The sequence below is a fragment of the Lutra lutra genome, chromosome 2 (assembly GCF_902655055.1).
Source record: "Lutra lutra chromosome 2, mLutLut1.2, whole genome shotgun sequence".
NCBI classification, from domain to species: domain Eukaryota; kingdom Metazoa; phylum Chordata; class Mammalia; order Carnivora; family Mustelidae; genus Lutra; species Lutra lutra.
The window spans coordinates 36,445,941-36,468,232 of NC_062279.1; the positions used below are offsets into that span (position 1 = coordinate 36,445,941).

General features: G+C 36.8%; 2 protein-coding genes across 2 annotated transcripts in view; both read left to right on the forward strand.

The window, feature by feature from the left end:
• The window catches only part of ADAM9 (ADAM metallopeptidase domain 9), a 153,996-nt gene extending 144,121 nt beyond the window's left edge, over positions 1 to 9,875 (forward strand). The window contains exons 21-22 of the mRNA XM_047717147.1: positions 6,711 to 6,778; positions 8,412 to 9,875. Coding sequence (XP_047573103.1) covers positions 6,711 to 6,778; positions 8,412 to 8,505 — 162 coding nt within the window. The 3' untranslated portion in view covers positions 8,506 to 9,875. The remainder of the gene's footprint in view (positions 1 to 6,710; positions 6,779 to 8,411) is intronic.
• Positions 9,876 to 12,337: 2,462 nt separating this feature from the next.
• Positions 12,338 to 22,292, forward strand: part of ADAM32 (ADAM metallopeptidase domain 32) — a 184,102-nt gene continuing 174,147 nt past the window's right edge. The window contains 1 exon segment of the mRNA XM_047717148.1: positions 12,338 to 12,613. Within this exon segment, the coding sequence (XP_047573104.1) occupies positions 12,556 to 12,613 (58 nt within the window). The 5' untranslated portion in view covers positions 12,338 to 12,555.

The window sequence follows — 22,292 nt, forward strand, 5'->3', positions numbered from 1 at the left end:
CTTTTTTTTAAATTCAGATATAATTGCCATGTGTTTATTAGTTTCAGGTGCTCAACATAATGATTCAGTATTTGTGTACATTGTGAAATAATTGATCACCACAGAAAGTCTAGCTAATATCCATTACCCCACATAGTTTTATTATCCTCGTGATGAGAACTTTTAAGATCTATTTTCTTAGCAATTTTCAAATATAAATGCAATATGATTAACTATAGCCACCATGCTATACATTACATTTCCATGACTTATTTCTTTTGTAACTGGAAGTTACCTCCATCACCCAATGTCACCCAACCCTGCTCCTACCTCTGGCAACCACCAATCTGTTCTCTGTATGTATGAGTTTGGTGTTTTGTTTTGTTTTTAAAATTCTACATATAAGTGAGGTTATATAGTATTTGTTTGTCTTTCTGTCTTATTTCACTTAGTATATTGCCCTCAAGGTTGGTCCATGTTGTTGAAAATGGCAAGATTTCCTTCTTTCTTATGTCTGAATAGTATTTTATTTTGTTGCTATATATATTTCACATTCTTTTTTTTTTTTTTTTTAAGATTTTATTTATTTATTTGACAGAGATCACAAGTAGGCAGAGAAGCAGGCAGAGAGAGAGGAGGAAGCAGACTCCTCGCTGAGCAGAGAGCCCGATGCAGGGCTTGATCCTAAGACCCTGGGATCATGACCTGATCCGAAGGCAGAGGCTTTAACCCACTGAGCCACCCAGGCGCCCCCACATTCTCTTTATCCATTCATCCATCAGCAGAAACTTAGGTTGCTTCTATGTCTTGGCTATTGTAAATAATGTAGCAGTGGAAATGGGGTTGCAGATAGCTTTTGGAGTTAGTGTTTTTATTTTCCTTGGGTAAATACTCAGAAGTGGAAATACTAGATCATATGGTATTTCTAGTTTTTAGTCAGATTGTTATTTTGCTATTGAGTTGTATGAGTTCTTTATATATTTTAGAAATTAACCTGTTGTTAGGTGTATGACTTGCAAATATTTTCTCCCATTCAGTAGGTTGCCTTTTTATTTTGTTGATTGTTCTCTTTGCTGAGAAGCTTTTAGTTTGACCTATGACATAGTTTCTTCTTGTTTATTTTTGCTTTTGGTATCTCATCTGGAAAACCATCTCCAAGACCCATGTTACTGCCTATGTTCTCTTTTCAGAGTTTTGTGGTTTCAAGTCTTACATTCAAATCTTTAATGTTTGTGTATGATGTAACGTAGTGGTCCAGTTTCATTCTTTTGCATGTGGCTGTCCAGTTTTTACAGTTCCAATTGAAGAAACTGTTCTTTTCCCATGTATTCTTGGCTCCTTTTTTGTAAATTAATTGATCATGTATGTGTGGGTTTATTTCCGGGCTCTCTCTTCTGTTCCGTCACTCTGTGTGTCTGTTTTTCTGCTAATGCTGTATTATTTTGATAACTGTAGTTGTACAGCATAGCTTGAAATCAGAAAGTGTGGTGCCTCCTGCTTTTCTTTTTCTTTCTTTCTCAAGATTGCTTTGACTATGTAGGGTCTTTTCCTACTTTCTGTTAATTTGCCTATTCTAAGTACCTCTTACTAGTGGAATCATACAATATTTGTTCTTTTGTGTCTTATTTCATATAGCAGTGTTTTCAAGGTTCATCCCTACAGTAGTGTATGTGAGAACTTTATTTCTTCTTATGGCTTACATATTACATAATTACTTTATATATATATATATATACACACACACACACACACACACACACACACACAACATTTTGTTTATTCATTCTTCCAATAATGGGCACTTGAGTTGTTTCTACTTACTGGCTAATGTGGATAGTGTTGCCATGAACATATATGTACATGTACCTGTTTGAGTACCTATTTTCTTATTTATTTATTTATTTATTTATTTATGGTACCTATGTTTCAGTTCTTTTGGGTGTATACCTAAGAGTGGAACTGATATGTTGTTATTCTATGCTTAACTTTTTGAGGAATCACCAAATGCTTTCTACAGTGGCTACACCATTTTACATTTCTACCATGAGTGTTTTGATTTCTTCCCATTTTTGTCAACACTTGTTGTTTTCTGTTTTTGCTTTTTTAAAAAAACTTTATTATAGCCATCTTAGTGGATGTTAAATGGTACCTTGTTGTGGTTTTGATTTACAGTTCCCTAACGATTAGTGATTTTGAGTATCTTTTCATGTGTTTATTAGCCATTTGTATCTCTAGTCTGGGGAAATGTACATTCAAGTCCATTGCCTGTTTTTTTAACTGGGTTTCTTGTCTTTTTGTTGTTGAGTTTTAGGTCTTTATATTTTCTGGATATTAACATTTTATCAGCTATATGATTTATAGATATTTTCTTCCATTCTGTAGTTTATCTTTTCACTTTGTTGATAATGTACTTTGATGCACAAGAGTTTTTAATTTTTATGAAGTCCAGTTTATCTGTTTTTTCTTTTGTTGCTTGTGAGAGATGACATCAAAAGCACAAGCAACAAAAGAAACTGATGTCATCTGTCACAATCCATTGTCAGATCCAAGGACATGAAGATTTACTTGTATGTTTTAAAAGTTTTATAATTTTAGTTCTTATATTTAGGTCTTTGACCCATTTTGTATGTGGTATGAAATAGGGGTTCAATTTCTTTCTTTTGCATGTAGAAATCCACTTGTCTTGGCCTTATTCTTTCTATTCTATTCTTTCTTCGTTGAATGGACTTAGAACTTTGTGGAAAATCAATTGGCCATAGATATATAGGTTTTTTTCTGTTCTCTCAATTCTGTTCATTTGGGCTCTATTTCCATCCTTAAGGCAGTTCCACTATTTTGATTATTGTGGGGTTGTAATGAATTTTGACATTGCAAAGTGTGAGTCCACGAACTTTTTTCTTCTTTTCAAGATTGTTTTGTTATTTAAAGCCCCTTCAATTCCATATGATTTGAGAATCTACTTTCCCATTTCTGCAAGAAAGGCTGTTGGAATTTTGATAGGGGTTCTGTTGAATCTACAGATCACTTTGGGTTGTACTGACATATCCTGACAGTATTGTCTTTGAATCCATGAACACTAGTTGTTTTTCCATTTATTTAGGTCTACTTTAATTTCTTACAGCAGTGTTTTTTTTTTTTTTTAATATACTGAATAATTTTCAGTATACAAATCTTTGACCTTCTTGGTTAAGTTTATTCCTAGGTATTCTATTCTTTTGGATGCTATTGTAAATGGAACTGCTTTCTGAATTTCCTTTCTGGGTTTTTCATTGCTGGTGTGTAGAAACAAAACCAATTTTTTTTTTTTTTTTAAGATTTTATTTATTTATCTGACAGAGAGAAATCACAAGTAGGCAGAGAGGCAGGCAGAGAGAGAGGAGGAAGCAGGCTCCCTGCTGAGCAGAGAGCCGGACGTGGGGCTCGATCCCAGGACCCTGAGATCATGACCTGAGCCGAAGGCAGCAGCTTAACCCACTGAGCCACCCAGGCGCCCCAACAAAACCAATTTTTGCATGTTCATGTTACATCCTGCATCTCTGTTGAATTCATTTCTTAGTACTATTAGCTTTCCTGTGGACCCTTTGGGATTTTTTCGTTTATATAGGATCGTGTTATTGGTGAATGGAGGTATCTGTGCTTCTTTCCAAATTGGATGTCTTTTATTTTCTTTTTTCCTCTAGTTGTTTTGGCTACTTCTTCCAGGACTATGTTACATAGTGGTGGTAAAAGCAAGCATCCTTATATTCCTGTTTTTTGGGGAAAAGTTTTCAGTTTCCTTGGCATATTTAAATATTTCCCCATGTCTTCCAGTGACATTTTTCATGTTGATTATGAGACGTCCTTAAAGCAGTTCCTAATTGCTATTTTTAAAAGGCTTTCAGCTGTTGGTATTTATGTATGAGATTGGGAAAGACCATTTCTCATCTCAGATCCATTTTAAATATTAATACAGCAATATCACTTTTTTCTTTTTGTTTAATATTTATGTCTTTTTATATGTAATTTTTCTTTTTATGTTTTCTGTTAAAAATTAAAAAAAATTTAAAAAATATTTCTTTTAACTGGAGACTATGTTGAGTACAATTATTAATATAGTTTTTCTACCATATTATTTTTATGATCTCATTGTTTTCCTGTTTCTTCTGTTTTCTCCCCACACCACAATGCCTCTTCTATTTTGGGGGACTGATTTAGTTTCCTCCTTGCCCTATTTCATTTTTCCCCTCTGCTTGCTTTTAGATACATTGTTAGATAAATTAGATTTAAATCCGTTGGTCATTTACGATAGTTTCTTGTAGCTTCATTATAATTTTTAAAAGCACTCATTTCTTTAAACATAAAAATACCTACTTTTTGTGCTTTATCTGATCATTTTAATGTGTGTAGTCTTGGTTCTGTTGTTTGTTATTTCTACTGATTCTTTTTTTTTTTTTTTTAAGATTTTATTTATTTATTTGACAGAGAGAGATCACAAGCAGACGGAGAGGCAGGCAGAGAGAGAGAGAGAGGGAAGCAGGCTCCCTGCTGAGCAGAGAGCCCGACGCGGGCCTCGATCCCACGACCCCGAGATCATGACCTGAGCCGAAGGCAGCGGCTTAACCCACTGAGCCACCCAGGCGCCCTATTTCTACTGATTCTTGCAGTGGCTTGTTTGCTAGCGTGCTTTGTGATACTGATTGTAAACTGGCATTCTTTTGAATTTTATATGGGAGAATTATTCAGTCTTGAATTACAGTGAGTTCTACAGAGAGTGTGTGTATTTCCCTTGGCCACATGCCTGGGGGCATGGTCCATCTTCTGTGCCTTTAAATTAAAATTTTTGTTGGTGTTTTTTTGGGTCATACAAGTGTTAGGAACTCTGGCCCCCCAAACCTTTGTGAGGATGGTTATATGGTTAGAAATTCCCCAGGGAGATAGTTTTCTTTTATTTGCCTTCTACCAGTACCAAGGTCTGTTTAGGCAGTTTCTCCACTGTTCTTTGGGACAGGTGTTTCTTTATTAAGTTAATCCAGTGAGGATATTGCCTGTTAGGGGCCTCAGCTTTCTGTTTGGTCTTTAATTCAGCATTCCATCCAACTCAGGCTTCAGGTTTTGTCTTCTAGGTCTATGTATTACCTGAAAACATATAATGTAGCCCACCAAGGATGGAAGATATTCATAGGACAAATGCTGTTACATACTCTGGACTCTTTCATACTTTCTTATTTTGTGGGGCTTTTTAGATGTTTCTTATTCCCTAGGAACTCATTCCTAGGCATTAAATAATAGGCATTAAAAAATACCTATTAATATTTTAACCAGCATTTTAATTCTCTCTACTTGGAACATTTTAGTCCACTGTTTGTGAGTAACAAGTATGTATCCCATGCTTTTAATAACTGTGTATGTACGAGTCCATCTTATGGATTTGTCACAAATTTAAAAACCAGTTGTTTCAAATCTTGTTACCACAGAAAAATGCAACATCAAGGATACTTCTGAATAGGATACATGTAAAAATATACTTCAGATAAATTCCAAGAAGTAGAGTTTAACTATCCTTTTAAAGCACTGCTTCTGTGGGTTGGTGGAAAGGGAATGGAATATTTTCTTATGTTCCTTCTCCGTTTTTACAGTATAAGCAAATATTCTATGGGGCAAAATAATAGACTACCTGTTCTACAGCAGGACGCAGAGAGTGTTCAAGCTCTTCCCCAATGCTGTGCATATATATATATATATATATATATATATTTTTTTTTTTTTTTTTTTTCTTTTTGGAGATAGAGCATGCAAGCGGCAGGGGGTGGGGTGGGGTGGGGGGCAAAGAGAGAATTTTAAGTAGGCTCCATGCCCAGCACTCAAATTCATGACACTGAGATCATGACCTGAGCTGAAATCAAGAGTTGGATGCTTAACCGATTGAGCCACCCAGGCTCCCTACACTCGGCATATTCTGCCCATCAAATAGCTTTAGGAAAGAACAGCAGATAGCAGACAACGTCTTGGTCTAGATCACATCATCGGTGATTTATTAATTCCATCTGATCCTCCCTAACTTTTCCTAATGTAATGTGAAATGTGAAAAATATTCTTACTTTTACTTTCTTATCATAATCTCTCATTTTATTATAAAACTTATTTCAAATATCTTGTCAAAGAAGGAATACCATGAATCCCAAAATTAAGGGTTGTAAATTAGGAGTATTTACAGTACTAGTTAGGTACCAAACAGATTTGGCAATACATTTTTGGAAGATTTTATTTAAAATATGTTGGTAGGGACACCTGGGTGGCTCAGTCATTTGAGTATCTGGCTCTTGGTTTCAGCTCAGTCATGATCTCAGGGTCGGGGGATTGAACCTTGTACTGGGCTCTGTGCTCAGCACGGAACCAGCTTGAGATTCTCTCTCTCTCTCTGCATCCCCCCCTGCACACATGCTCTCTCTTTCTCTCAAATAAATAAATAAATCTTTAAAAATAGGTATATTGGTATAGCAAATATGTTATCTTTTAACTAATGTAGTTGATTAGAACCAAGATTATAAACAGTATTATTGAATTACAAAATATAGCCTGAAAAGAGTTAAGTATTCTACATTCAGTGGCAAAGATATGTTGAAAATGCAAAATATTTTTAAATACCAGCATTGTAAATCATCAACTTATTGATTTAAAATATATTGATCACTTTATGTATAGAAAACATATTCATGAGTGCATTGTGGTAATAACTGTTTTTTCCTTTTTAGCCTATCTATGCAAACAGATTTCCAGTACCAACTTATGCAGCCAAGCAGCCTCAGCAGTTCCCATCAAGGTCTGAAGTGAATTCACTTAGATTACTTTATCAGAATAAAAGCCAGGGTTAAATTAAATACAAATATTTGACTTTTGCATTTAATTTAGTACAGGGTATTTCTTGCCAGTGGTTAGATAGAACACAATTTTTAGAAAAGTTTTTAAGAACTTTTTATGTAAGTTTTGTCATATTAGTGCAGTGTCAACATAAAATTTTAAAGAAGCCTGAGCAAGATAAGCAAATGATGCTGCAAACTTTGGTGTACGTAAGATTCAGCAGCAGAGGCCTTTAACATATCCAGCAATGGCACACCAGATGGGTTAGACCAGCCTTCCTATTAGGGACAGCTAGAAAAGCTAGACAATGTAAGAAAATACATGTTTGAAGGCCTGAGAGAACTACCAAGGAAATGAGGAGGAAGTGTGTGTGGGGCCCAGGAGAGGAAGGCAGTCTAGACATAATCCCAGCTGTTGGGGAACACTTTTCTGTCCTGGAAGTGTCTACAAATTCTGAACATGAGAACTGAGAGGCTAGGAAGCTGAGGAGAGCTTGCAACAAATTCACAGGGCTGAGGGGACAAAAACTGGGGCCTAGCCAAGGAGGAGGTAGCCTGGTAATCATCCCAGGCACTGTGTTGGGACCCAGCAATAAGGATAAACTAGATCCTTAACTTATTTCAACAATTTTTTATGTTTGGCCCCAGTCAAAAGAGCAGATCTACAAGAAAAGAAAATGTGACTAAAACAAGAAAAGCCACAGATGACAGAAACAAACTCAGAGGGTAATCAAGTGAGGTGCATTATCAGACACAGACTTTAAAATGACTAATGATTATGTCATTGAGTTAATAGTTAAGATTGAGACTTTCAGCCCAGAACTATAAACTTTAATGAAAGAATCATATGTGAGTTCTAAAACTGAAAAATCTTTCACTTCTCAGTGGATGGGCTTAAAATCAGCAAGGAGGAACATTAATTACGATATTTTGCAATATATAAAGTGCATCTTATTCCTCTCACCCCCCCCAAATCCTTCAAATTGCAACTGAATGGCGACACTGAGGAGTGTCCTCCTGTAGAGTCTTTATTATGTAATAAGAGTGGCTGTGCATCAAGGCAGAATTATATAAATTGTGAGACAGATATTCACCAGGTAATGTTCTGGTGTGTTAGTGGAGTAGAGGAATACTAGAATTGGATGAAGAGGGTGAGGAAGGGTATAGAGGTGAAGGACATGTATAGAAGTCATAGCAGGTTTGATTCTCAGAGTGGATGTTAGTTTTGAATGAGTTGGAATTTCAGCTTTATTTATGAACACGGAGCTAGTGAGCTCACTTGTCTTTTATAGTTTTCTTTTCAATTTCGCGTGCTGTTCCTTTTAAAAATATATAAACCAGAACCTTCATATATTTTTGATTATATAGAATACCATTACTCTATTATGATAGTTACGCCATTTTAGATGCCGATTGCATCCTTTAACCATTGCATATAAGATGTATAATAATCTCAGAATGTAATGTACTTCTAATGTACTCTTAAGAATTGTCAGCAGTGTTAAAGATGGTGTTACATTGGGCTTATAATGAAGTAGTAGTATTTTATTCAGTTGAAACACATGATTAACTGTCTGTCTTTTTTTCCCCTCACAGGCCACCTCCACCACAACCGAAAGTATCATCTCAGGGAAATTTAATTCCTGCTCGTCCTGCACCTGCACCTCCTTTATATAGTTCTCTCACTTGATTTTTTTTTTTTTTTTTTTACCTTTACTTTTGCAGACATCTTCAGGGAACTGAGCTAATACGTTTTTTTTTTTCCTGATATTTTCTTGAAAAGCCTTTCTTCCTGCTGCAACTATAAATGAAAACAAAATACTACAAAACAAACTTCGCTAACACAGAAAAACAGAAATTGAGTAATGGGAATTGCGAAATATAAGAAATGAAGTAAAAAGCCAGGGCATTTAGAATAACATTTCCATCTCCACCACTGAATAAGTCTTATTCAGTCATTCTGTGAGGTTAACCCACCAAACATGGATTATGTTATTTTAAACATGGTATTGTAATGATTCTTAAATTAAGTTTTATCATTAAGTGCTTAAATGTAATTCTGAATTTTGACCTTAGTTGCCATTAATGTAGTTTCTGGTTGAACATGTGATTATCTAATACCTGTGAAAACTAATTAGCTGTCAGTAATATCTAATATTTTTCATCTTGCACGGACTAATAATCATCATATGCTAGAATCTTGTCTATCTCATTCATTACACAAATAAAGGAATATTCTGTCTTCAGAAGAATGCGCAAAACCCACAATTTATATATCATCATCTTGTTTTGAGAGTACAAAGTATACTAAAAATGTGTATGTGTGTATTCACACACAGTTATTGTCTTCCATTTTTACGATTATTCTGTGGATAAATGATTCCATGGATTCTAGAGATAATAAAGTCTATGGGTCTATCTATGGATAATGAATATTAGAAAAATTAATTTAATAATAGAATTTCTATTACGAATCATGTTAAAGCATGGCATTCTTTTACAATGGCATTATTTTAAATAAATTAAACTTTAAGGTACGGAGTATTTAATTGAACTAATCAGATATGCTGTTGAAACCTGTCTGTGACAAAGCAGGAGCTCTTATAATATTCAGTCAAAGTGAGATGTCATAAAACCACTTGAGAATTTCATGAGCACTTTAAGTTTAAAATCTGAAACTTCAAAGCTTGCTATTAATATGATTTAGAATGTTTACATTTACTAAGGTGTGCTGGATCATGTCTCTGTTGTAACTAATGTTTTCAAAGAAATTAGGCAGGAGAAAAGAAGTTAGAAAAGGTTTTCCTTAGATAAAGCAAAAAAACTAGTGAGGTGTGTAGGAGTTAACTATTCCAGCTGTGTAAAAATGAATTTTTACTTGGGAAAAAATGATATGGATGGTGAAATTTTAAACACTCAAAAAATTTTCATAACCTTTCATAATAAAATTTAATAATAGGTTTATTAACTGAATTTCATTAGTTTTTCAAAAATTTTTGTTTGTGTATATATACATATACAAATATAACATTTGCAGTAAATAAAAGATTTGAAATTCTGTTTTGTGTTGCCCAGTAACTTCCTAAATATCCAGCTTTTTATAACCTTATTAATTAAAACATCATACTAGTTCTAGATAAAACTACTAGTCAAACTTTTAGATACTATCTCACTAATTTTCAGACTTCTGCCAAATTGTGCACAGTGCCTTTTTTGTTATTAAAGGAAAACAGATTAGTTTTGAAGAAGACAGATGTTTAAGTTCTTTGAAGATGATACATTATTTTAACAATCTGGTATATACTAAAAATTACATATAGGATGTGGGTGGACAAATACTCAGGCCAGGCAGCCCATAAAAAAGACAATGAGATATAAGAAATACAGGGGAAATTTGTACTTCAGTGTATGCATTGTCTAGAGTTTAGACAGAGAGCTAGAAGAGAACTCACCTTCCCTGGCTATAGGATTCTATAGGAACTATTTTACAATAGTAAAATAGTTTTATCACTGTAGATAACTGATAGGAATGCAAAGTGATTCTTGTCCATAGATAAGAAAATTCTGCCCTGCAGAGGTTCAGCTGACATCCCTCCCTGTTTTCCTCCCGTGACACATTTATTTGAATATTCCTGATCTTTGGCTTCTCCTTTGAACTGGCTTTAATACCTCATCACTTTACTCATTAATGAAGTAAACACAGTCTTTAATGTATGTTCCTTTTTTTAAAAAAAGTATAAACAATCCCAAGTGAAGATTCTCCATTTTATTTAAATCCCTGAATGAATTCATATAAGACTAAAATGTTTGTGTCTTTCTCTCATATAGTCTTAATGTTTGCAACTGTAATTTGAATCACTGAAATCTTGGTTATATTTTAACTATATAACTGAAAACCTTTCTCGGAATTAGATAAATCCTTGGATTTTTGAGTATTTAGAAAGTTTTTCTAAAAGACTTTGATCAGTCTGAACTTCCTTTACTTTTGTATATATGTTTTCCATGCTTTTCAGCTAGGTTTTCCTTGATTTGTTCTGGATTGCTGTTAAAAATTAAGTTTCTTGGCCATAGATGTCACTCCAAAATTTGCAAATACTAAGGGGCTTCTTTGCCGCCTGCTAAGGACATTTTATTAATTAGATCAATTATCTGTGACTTTGATATCACTGTTTGACTGTATGTTCACAAAATTACCTTGCCTCAGGATTTTGCATTTTCCCTTCTCTCAAGCAGATGCCTGGGTCTCTAACCATATAGTTAAGCACAGCCCAGGTTTTCTAAGCACAAACCATATTATATTACATTCCATAAATGTTTACTGAAACTCTACGATCTTGCAGCTCTCATTAAGCACTGTGATACATACGTTCTGGATCATACATCTAACTCCTGTTCTGGAGAGAACTATATACATAAGAATATTATAAAGTCTGCTCTATTAAAGATTTAAACAGGAAAGGTTGAAGAAGAGAAACAATAAATAAACCAGAATTTCATTCAAAATACTTACCACTAGTTTACAGGTCTAAGTACTTACTGTAGTTGTTTTTCTAATACTATGAAGAAAGATGAAACCAGCTTTTGAGTCAACTACTGCCTAGAAACAGTGTTAGTCTAGCATTGGCTGTTCTGTTGGGATACAAGCTGGGTGTAGATTTTTGCTGACTTGTTTTTGCTCATGCTAATCCTTTTTAGGTTTAGATGGTCCTGTTGAATTTTATGCATCAGTAAAATCGCATCAAAACTGTTTTAGATCTAGTGATTCCCTAAAAGTGAGCTTTTCTGTGTTCCCACCCAGCCTTTCAGTTTCTGTGTCTGCCTTTCTGTTAATATAAGCATTATCTATTAATTCATTCTTTGGTATTTCAAAAGAATTAAAAGTGCATATACTGGAGACTGGAGATGAGGGAGGAGGCATCGCAGTCCCAGGGAATAAGGCAATGTTTATTAGGAAAGACCAGAAGTCATAGTGGCCAAAGGATTGGGGTAGCAGAAAATAGGTGTCAGTTTGGGCTTGGAATTTAGAAAATTTTTCTGCTGGGACATACGTACTGGAACTCTGGGTGAGAATCTTTCTCCATCTCATTCACTACATGAATAAGTATTCGCAGTACTGAGAAGGGGTTGAACAAGAGAATGGTATCCCGTGAGTTCTAGCCAAAGGCTTGTGAAGAACCAGATTGATTGGAGGAAAAGTAGACACAGGTATGGGCGAAAAAAACCGTGGCCGACTCTTTTCAAAGATAAGAATATCACGTTCCCCTTTTTGGAATCTTTTTCACACCTCTGGCCTTTTTTTTTTTTTTTTTTTTTTAAATTTTAGAAACCCGGCTTTAGTAAATAATGAGTGTGTGCGTGCACATAGTTTTAAATTCAGAAAGTATTGCACGATCGTCTTTTTAAACATCTGAAGCGTGTGCTACAGAACAGACTACAATCAATGCGTTAGTTCTTCCAGGTTGGTGGGGGACCGCGACTGCGACGGCAGGGGCGGCGGGATAAACCCGAGTAAGGCGCGAGCTCTCGGTCGGGCCCGAGGGGTTTAGGCTGGAGGCGAGGTGGGCGCTCCCTGCCGGCGACGAGCATCCGCGGCGCTGCGTACCCAGCGCGCCCGTGGGCGCAGCGACCTCGCGAGACCTCAGCCCCACGAGCGCGCGCGGGTGCGCGGCGGCCGCGGCGTCTCCCGAGCGCCTCCAACTGTCGCCGGCTCAGTGGACTCCCGGAGCCCAGGAGCCACGCCATGCTCCGCCTACTGCTGCTGCTGGCTGGGCTCGGTGGCTTGCTGGCTTCAGGAGCCGGTAAGGCTGGGGAGACCTTGTTACACGGAGTCTGTAAGACGAAGGTTTTTCTCTTCCTCCTCTCAAGAAGTATCTGCTCCGTCACATGGTGGCCCAACTCCATTGATGTCCCCGCGGTAGCCTGGGAACCCGGCTTTTTGGGGGGCTCTGTAGGGATAGAGAAGGGACTCCCCAGAGGGGAAGAGAACCTTAATGAGCTCAAGGACAAACCTCTTTTTGGAATCTGGGGTGGGGGTGGCCTTTCTTGTAGGTCTTTCCTGTACTTCACAAAACTGCCCCAACGTTTCTTGCACCAGAAGCACCCCAGAGCCTTCTTGAACTCCACTCAAAATCCAGACGGAGACGGAAACAAAAGCAGTACTGTCCTCACATAACATTTGTTCTGACGTAACGTGTCTGGCATACCTGCGAGAATAATTTGTCCTTCGGTTAAGGGGGGAAAAAATGCAGCGTCTCCTGTGCTGTGACAAAGGTACATTATGGCAGGATACAAAGAACCGTATAAAGAAGCCTCAAAAATTTAAAATATATTAGGGGTGGTTTAGATGCAAGCAAACGTTTTAGATATGTTCTTATTTTTCTTCCCTTTTATACACTTCTGCTTCTTGCCCTCCTGTGTCAGTGTCAGCGCATGGGGTGTCTTTTTTCCACCATCTGCCCAGCGTCCCCTTGTTTGGAGGTACCACAGTTTATTTAACCAGTTCTTTATTAATGGGCTTTTTTGGATTGTTACGAGTCTTTCCGCTATTACATGCTGTATTACTGACCTTGAGCTGCCATAACAAAATACCCTAGACCTGGTGGCTTAAAGAACAGTTCTTCACAGTTCTGAAGATAGGAAGTCAGCCCAGGATGCTCTCATCGTTGGGGTCTGGTGAGGTCTTTCCTCCTGGTTAATAGACCGTTGCTTTCTTGCTGTGTACTAAGATGGCCTCTTTGTTGGGGGAGAGAGAGCAAACTCTCTCTTCTAACAAGGGCACTAATCCCATCCTGAGAGATCCACCTTCATGGCCACCCCTAGACCTAAATACCTTCCAAAGGTCCCATTTCTAAATAACATCACATTAGGGTCAGGACTTCAGCATGAAATTCTGGGGGGGACACATATCTTCACCATAACACACAATTTTTAATGCAGTGGTTTGCAAACAATTTTTCTTTACCAATTATAGAAATTCTCAAAGAGCTTTTGCTTCCATTTTGTTTATATTGGTTAATATTCGTAATTTTGGAAATTAATATAGAAATTTAAGAATTTTTATTAATTCACTTAAAAATTGACAGTAACAGGGGCGCCTGGGTGGCTCAGTGGGTTAAGGCCTCTGCCTTCGGCTTGGGTCATGATCTTGGGGTCCTGGGATAGGGCCCATGGCGGGCTCTCTGCTCAGTGGGGAGCCTGCTTCCTCCTATCTCTCTCTCCCTGCTTCTCTGCCTGCTTGTGATCCATGTCTGTCAAATAAATAAATAAAAATCTTAAAAAAAAAATGACAGTAACAGATCTATTATATGTAACGTAAGTTACACATGTTAAAAATAACTGTCTTCTGAAACAAATTTAGAACACTGGCATGATTTTAGATTTTTGCATCTCTTGAATGTCTGGCTTAATAGATGATAGCTAGATTCTCATACCTATTTCTACATTGAATCTGTTGCTGTGTTTTTATTTGAAGTATATGAAGAAAATCCAGCTTATATAGTTGGAAAGGGGAAGAGTATTTTAATAGCCTTTTTGATAATTACCAGTATCCTTTGGATACTACATCAATACTTGACAAATGGTAAAAGTTAGTTGCAATATGGTGTCTAAAAAATATCATTGAACTTTTCAGAATATGTTCTATTAAGAATTCATGGGATCTTGAACTCTGGATATTTTGCTCATGAGTTTTTTTTTTTAATGCAGTATCTTTGTTTTTTAATTTTTAATTTAAAAATATAGTAAAATGCACATAACAAAATTTTCCTAACAATTTTAAAAAAGGAATAAACTTGTTTTTTTAGAATGTTATAGGTTCATAGCAAAATTAAGAGGAAAATATAGAGACTTCCCATACACGCTATCCTTATACATACACTCTCTCTGCTATTGACATCCCATGCATTTGTTACATTTGATATTTTGTTAAAATCGATGATCTCACAGTGACACATTATTATCACTCAGAGTCCATAGTTTACCTTAGGATTCACTCTGCCTGTGTACATTCTTCGAGTCTGACAAATGTATCATGACATGTATCCACTATTGTGGTATATAGAGTTGTTGCAGTGTCCTAAAAATCCTGTGCTCAACCTGTTCATCCTTCCCTCTTTCTTTTTTTTTTTTTTTTTAAAGATTTTATTTATTTATTTGACAGAGAGAGATCACAAGTAGGCAGAGGCAGGCAGAGAGAGAGAGAGGGAAGCAGGCTCCCTGCTGAGCAGAGAGCCCGATGCGGGACTCGATCCCAGGACCCTGAGACCATGACCTGAGCCGAAGGCAGCGGCCTAACCCACTGAGCCACCCAGGCGCCCCCTTCCCTCTTTCTTAACTCACAACAACACTGACTTTTTTTCTCTCTCTGTAGTTTTGCTTTTTCCAGAATGTCATATAGTTGGAATCATTGAGATTGGTTTTTTTTTTTTTTTTCACTTAGAAATATACATTTAAGGTTCCTCTGTGTCTTTTCATGGCTTGATATCTTACTTCTTTTTAGGACTGAGTATCATTTCATTTGCTGGATGTACCAATTTATCCATTCACCTACTGAAGGATATCTGAATTGCTTGCAAGTTTTGGCAGTTACGGATAAAGCTGTTAGAGACATCTATGGGCAGGTTTTTTGTAAGAATTCTGAGTGACAAAATGTCTGCTGTTCACTTGGAAATATCTCCTTCATTCTTGAATGACAATTTAGCTTGGTATAGAATTTCAGGTTGACATTTATTTTTCCAGTAGCACTTTGGAGATATCACTCCATTGCTATTTGACCTCTACTGTTTTTTAAAAAATTTTAATTACGGAAATTTCAAAGAATTGCGAAAGTAGAGGAGTATAAAGAACCCACCTTCAACAGTTATAAACTCCTGGCCAGTTCTTTTTCTTTTTGTGTTCCTCACCACTTCCTCTGTTCCATTATTTGAAGCAAATTATAGACATATCATTTCATCTCTAAATATTCCACTATGTATTGCTAAATGACAAAAAAATACTTTTGAAATAGAACCACAGTACTGTGATCACACCTTTAAAAAAATTTTTTTTTAAGATTTTATTTATTTATTGGACAGACAGAGATCACAAGTAGGCAGAGAGGCAGGGAGAGAGAGGAAGGGAAGCAGACTAGCAGAGAGCCTGATGCGGGGCTTGATCCCAGGACTCGGGGATCATGACCTGAGCCGAAGGCAGAGGCTTTACCCCACTGAGCCACCCAGGTGCCCCAGATCACACCTTTAAAATTAAGAATTTCTTGTATCATCCAAATTCCAGTCAGTTCAAATTTTATTTCATTTTAAAATTTTTAATTAATTTAAAAAAATTTTTATTTATTTGAGAGAGAGAAGGAGAGAGCACAAGGAGAGTCTAGGGGGAGAGGGAGAAGCAGACTTCCCACTGAGTAGGAAGCCTGATGCAAGACTTGATTCCAGGACCCTGAGATCATGACCTGAGCCGAAGGCAGACATTTAACTGACTAAGCCACCCAGGTGCCTCAAATTTTATTTTTTTTAAAATGAAGTATACGTGGCACGTAACATCCTATTAGTTTCAGGTGTGCATGATAGTGATTTCAATGTTTATATACGCTACAAAATGATCTCAATGATAAGTCTGGTTACCATCAAATTTATTACAATATGATTGACTATATTCTCTTTGCTGTACATTACATTGCCAGGACTTAATTATTTTATAACTGGAAGTTTGTACCTCTTAATATCCTTCATCTGTTTCCCCCCAGCCACTCCATCCCGTGCCCCTCTGTTAATGAACAGTTTGTTACCTCTATCTAGGAGTCCGTTTCTGTTTTGTTTGTTCTTTTGTTTTGTTTTAGAATCCACAAACAAGTGAAATCATATGGTATTTATCTTTCTCCACCTGACGTATTTCACTTAGCATAATACCCTCTAGGTCCATCTATGTTGTTAAAATAGCAAGATTTCCTTTTTTATTGCTGAGTAATGGTCCATTATGTATGTTTGTATGTATGTATGTGTGTATATGTATGTATGTATGTACATATATATATATATATATATACCACATTTTCTTTATCCATTCAACCATTGATGGGTACTTTGGTTGCTTTCATATCTTACCTATTGTACATTATGCTGCAGTGAACATAAGGGTGCATATATATCTTTTTGAATTGGTGTTTGTGCTTTCTTTGGTGAAATACCCAGAAATGGAATCACTGCATCATCTGGTAGCTCTATTTTTCATTTTTTGAGGACCTCCATACTGTTTTCCATAGTAGCTACACTAATTTACATTCCTACCAACAGCCTATGAGGGTTTCCTTTTCTCCACATCCTTGTCAACATTGTTTTTTGTCTTTTTAATAATCAGTCTGATAGGTGTGAAGTGATATCTCTGTAGTTTTGATTTGCATTTCCCTGATGATTAATGATGTTAAACATCTTTCATGGGCCTGTTGGCCATCTGTATGTTTTCTTTGGAGTAATGTGTATTTAAGTCCTCTGTCCATTTCTTAATTGGGTGGTTCATTTGGGGTGTTTTTAGATATTAAATTGTCTAAGTTCTTTATGTATTTTGGATATTATCCCCTTATCAGATGTCTGACTTGCAAATATCTATTCCTATTCAATAGCTTGCCTTCTCATTTTGTTGATGATTTTCAATGCTATACAAGTTTTTTTAATTTGATGTAATCCCATTATTTATTTAATTTTAAAAAAATTAATTTTTTTTCAGTGTTCCAAGATTCATTGTTTAGGCACCACACCCAGTGCTCTGTGCAATAAGTGCCCTCCTTAATACCCACCACTGGGCTCAGCTATACCCCCGCCCCCTCCCCTCCCAAACCTCAGTTTGTTTCTCAGAGTCCACAGTCTCTCATGGTTCATCTCCTGCTCCAATTTCCCCCAACTCACTTCTCCTCTCCAATTCCCAATGTGTCCTCCATGTTATTCTTTATGCTCCACAAGTAAGTGAAACCATATGATACTTGACTCTCTCTGCTTGGCTTATTTCACTCAGCATAATCTCCAGTCCTATCCACATTGATACAAAAGTTGGGTATTCATCCTTTCTGATGGAGGTGTAATATTCCATTGTATATATGGGCCACATCTTTATCCACTTGCTTGTTGAAGGGCATCTTGGCTCTTTCCACAGTTTGGCGACTGTGGCCATTGCTGCTATGAACACTGGGGTACAGATGACCCTTCTTTTCACTACATCTGTATCTTTGGGGCAAATACCCAGCAGTGCAATTTCAGGGTCATAAGGTAGCTCTGTTTTTATTTATTTATTTATTTATTGCCCTTCCTTGAAGAGACTGATTGAAAAAATATTGTTAAGACTGATGTCAAAGAGCTTACTGCCTGCCTTTTCTTGTAGGAATTTAATGGTTTCAGGTTATATATTGAAATTTTTCATCCATTTTGAATTTATATTTGTATATGGTGTGAGATAGTGGTGCAGTTTCATTCCAGAATTCCAGAATAATTTTCTCTTAGATGATGTATTAGTGTTATTATTGCTATAACAGGTTACCACAAATTTAGTGGCTTAAGCAATACAAATTTACTATCTTACATTTCTGTAAAATGGGTCTCATTGGGCTAAAATCAAGGAATTAGCAGTGTTGTGTTCCTTCTGCAGGTTGTAGTAGACAGTTTCCTTGCCTTTTCCAGATTCTAATGGCTGTGTGCATTCTTTGACTGGGTCCCCTTTCTCCCATCTTCAAAGCTAGGAGCACTGGGCTGAGTTCTTGTCATACTGCCATCTTTCTGGTTCTCTTTTCTGTTCCATTCATCTTTATTTTTTAATTTAATTTTTTCAGTGTTCCAAGATTCATTGTTTATGCACCACACCCAGTGCTCCAGGCTCAGGTATCCCCCTAGCCCCCTCCCTTCCAAAACCTTGTTTGTTTCTCAGTGTCCACAGTCTCTCATGGTTCGTCTCCCCCTCCGATTTCCCTCAATTCACTTTTCCTTTCCCTCTCCTAATGTCCTCCGTGTTATTCCTTATGCTCCACAAGTAAGTGAAACCGTATGATAATTGACTCTCTCTGCCTGACTTATTTCACTCAGCATAATCTCCTTCAGTCCCATCCATGTTGATACAAAAAAGGTATTCATCCTTTCTGATGGAGGCATAATACTCCATTGTATATATGGACCATATCTTCTTTTAAGAACACTTGTGATTAATTTAAGACTACATGGATAACCCAGGACAAATTCCCTATTTTAAGGTCAGCGTATTTGCAAACCTAAATATACTTTTTTATATAACCTAATATATTCACAGGTTCTGGTGATTGGAGAGTATGGACATCATTGAGAGGAATTATTATTCCCCTTACCACAGACAGTGAGATGTTAGGGTCTAGGAAGAAGTAAAACTAAAAATGGTACATTGCTCTCACTGTCAAATGAGAATGCAAACTTTCTTCTGGAATTCTCTGCTTATTGGGTTAGAGAAAACACCTTTTTCTACCAGGGATTACATGCAGGTGCCAATGCCTGTGTTGCTTTGCTTCAGTAAAGAGACTATATTTGGAACAATACTTGGTATTGCAGTCATCACCTGGGTAAACTTAAGACAACTCATTGTCCTTATTGCTTATCATCTGCACAAATCAAACAAAATAGGAAAATAATAGGAATCACTGCTCTTGTATACTTCAGTTCTTTTCAGGTTTGGACTACCTTCTGGATTTAGAAATATTTGGTTTATAAATGTTTTGATGATGGTGTATATGATATTCAGAGATTTTCATTTGGCCCACTCTACAATAATAATCCTCTTTCTATGGGTCAGGGAGACAAATTGGGATTCCATAATATATTGATTATATCTGCTTCCACATACTGTTCCATAATTGGGCAAATTATGATAGGATGCATATGTAGACCCATGAGTAAAATCAGATTTGATCCTAAATTTCCTGTATCACCATTTTTCTTGTAAGCATACAACTTTGCCTGATGTGAACCACAGCTATATTTTAGGTCCTCTAATAAAGTATTAGCTTAGAGCAAGTGTTTAATATTCCATACATGGACTGAGTAATTGGATTTTGATTTTGCAGATCCAGTCTGAAGATTTTTCTTTCAGTTGGTTATTTCATCCTGCTTACATTTATTGATAAGAGTGAGATATTTGATCTTAGAACTTCTTTTTAAAATTTTTAAAATTTTTTAAATTTTTTAAAATTTTATTATTTTTTATTATTTTTTAAATTTTTAAATTTTTTATAAACATATAATATATTCTTATCCCCAGGGGCACAGGTTTCTGAATCGCTAGGTTTACACATTTCACAGCATTCACCATAGCACATACCCTCCCCAATGTCCATAACCCCACCCGCTTCTCCCAACCCCCCTCCCCCCATCAACCCTCAGTTTGTTTTGTGAGATTAAGAGTCACTTATGGTTTGTCTCCCTCCCAATCCCATCTTGTTTCATTTATTCTTCTCCTGCCCCCTTAACCCCCCATGTTGCATCTCCACTTCCTCATATCAGGGAGATCATTTGATAGTTGTCTTTCTCCGATTGACTTATTTCGCTAAGCATGATACCCTCTAGTTCCATTCACGTCATTGCAAATGGCAAGATTCATTTCTTTTGATGGCTGCATAGTATTCCATTGTGTATATATACCACCTCTTCTTTATCCATTCATCTGTTGATGGACATCTAGGTTCTTTCCATAGTTTGGCTATTGTAGACATTGCTGCTATAAACCTTCGGGTGCACGTGCCCCTTCATATCACTACGTTTGTATCTTTGGGGTAAATACCCAGCAGTGCAATTACTGGGTCATAGGGTAGTTCTATTTTCAACATTTTGAGGAACCTCCATGCTGTTTTCCAGAGTGGTTGCACCAGCTTGCATTCCCACCAACAGTGTAGGAGGGGTCCCCTTTCTCCGCATCCTCGCCAGCATCTGTCATTTCCTGACTTGTTAATTTTAGCCATTCTGACTGGTGTGAGGTGATATCTCATGGTGGTTTTGATTTGTATTTCCCTGATGCCGAGTGATATGGAGCACTTTTTCATGTGTCTGTTGGCCATCTGGATGTCTTCTTTGCAGAAATGTCTGTTCATGTCTTCTGCCCATTTCTTGATTGGATTATTTGTTCTTTGGGTGTTGAGTTTGCTAAGTTCATTATAGATTTTGGACACTAGCCCTTTATCTGGTATATTATTTGCAAATATCTTCTCCCATTCTGTCAGTTGTCTTTTGGTTTTGTTAACTGTTTCCTTTGCTGTGCAAAAGCTTTTGATCTTGATGAAATCCCAATAGTTCATTTCTGCCCTTGCTTTCCTTGCCTTTGGTGATGTTCCTAGGAAGATGTTGCTATAGCTGAGGTCGAAGAGGTTGCTGCCTGTGTTCTCCTCAAGGATTTGGATGGATTCCTTTCTCACATTGAGGTCCTTCATCCATTTTGAGTCTATTTTCGTGTGTGGTGTAAGCAAATGGTCCAATTTCATTTTTCTGCATGTGGCTGTCCAATTTTCCCAACACCATTTATTGAAGAGGCTGTCTTTTTTCCATTGGACATTCGTTCCTGCTTTGTCAAAGATTAGTTGACCATAGAATTGAGGGTCTATTTCTGGGCTCTCTATTCTGTTCCATTGATCTATGTGTCTGTTTTTGTGCCAGTACCATGCTGTCTTGATGATGACAGCTTTGTAATAGAGCTTGAAGTCCGGAATTGTGATGCCACCAACTTTGGCTTTCTTTTTCAATATTCCTTTGGCTATTCGAGGTCTTATCTGGTTCCATATAAATTTAAGGATTATTTGTTCCATTTCGTTGAAAAAAAAAATGGATGGTACTTTGATAGGAATTGCATTAAATGTTATGAATTGCTTTAGGTAGCATAGACATTTTCACAATATTCTTCCAATCCAGGAGCATGGAACATTTTTCCATTTCTTTGTGTCTTCCTCAATTTCTTTCATCAGTATTTTATAGTTTTCTGGGTATAGATTCTTAGCCTCGTCTACGGCATACCACCCTGAACGCGCCCGATCTTGTCTGATCTTGGAAGCTAAGCAGGGTCGGGCCTGGTTAGTACTTGGATGGGAGATTCTTAGCCTCTTTGGTTAGGTTTATTCCTAGTTATCTTATAGTTTTGGGTGCAATTGTAAATGGGATTGCCTCCTTAATTTCTCTTTCTTCTGTCTTGTTGTTGGTGTAGAGAAACACAACTGATTTCTGTGCATTGATTTTATATCCTGACACTTTACTGAATTCCTGTACAAGTTCTAGCAGTTTTGGAGTGGAGTCTTTTGGGTTTTCCACATATAGTATCATATCATCTGCGAAGAGTGATAGTTTGACTTCTTCTTTGCCCATTTGGATGCCTTTAATTTCCTTTTGTTGTCTGATTGCTGAGGCTAGGACTTCTAGTACTATGTTGAATAGCAGTGGTGATAATGGACATCCCTGCCGTGTTCCTGACCTTAGCAGAAGGGCTTTCAGTTTTTCTCCA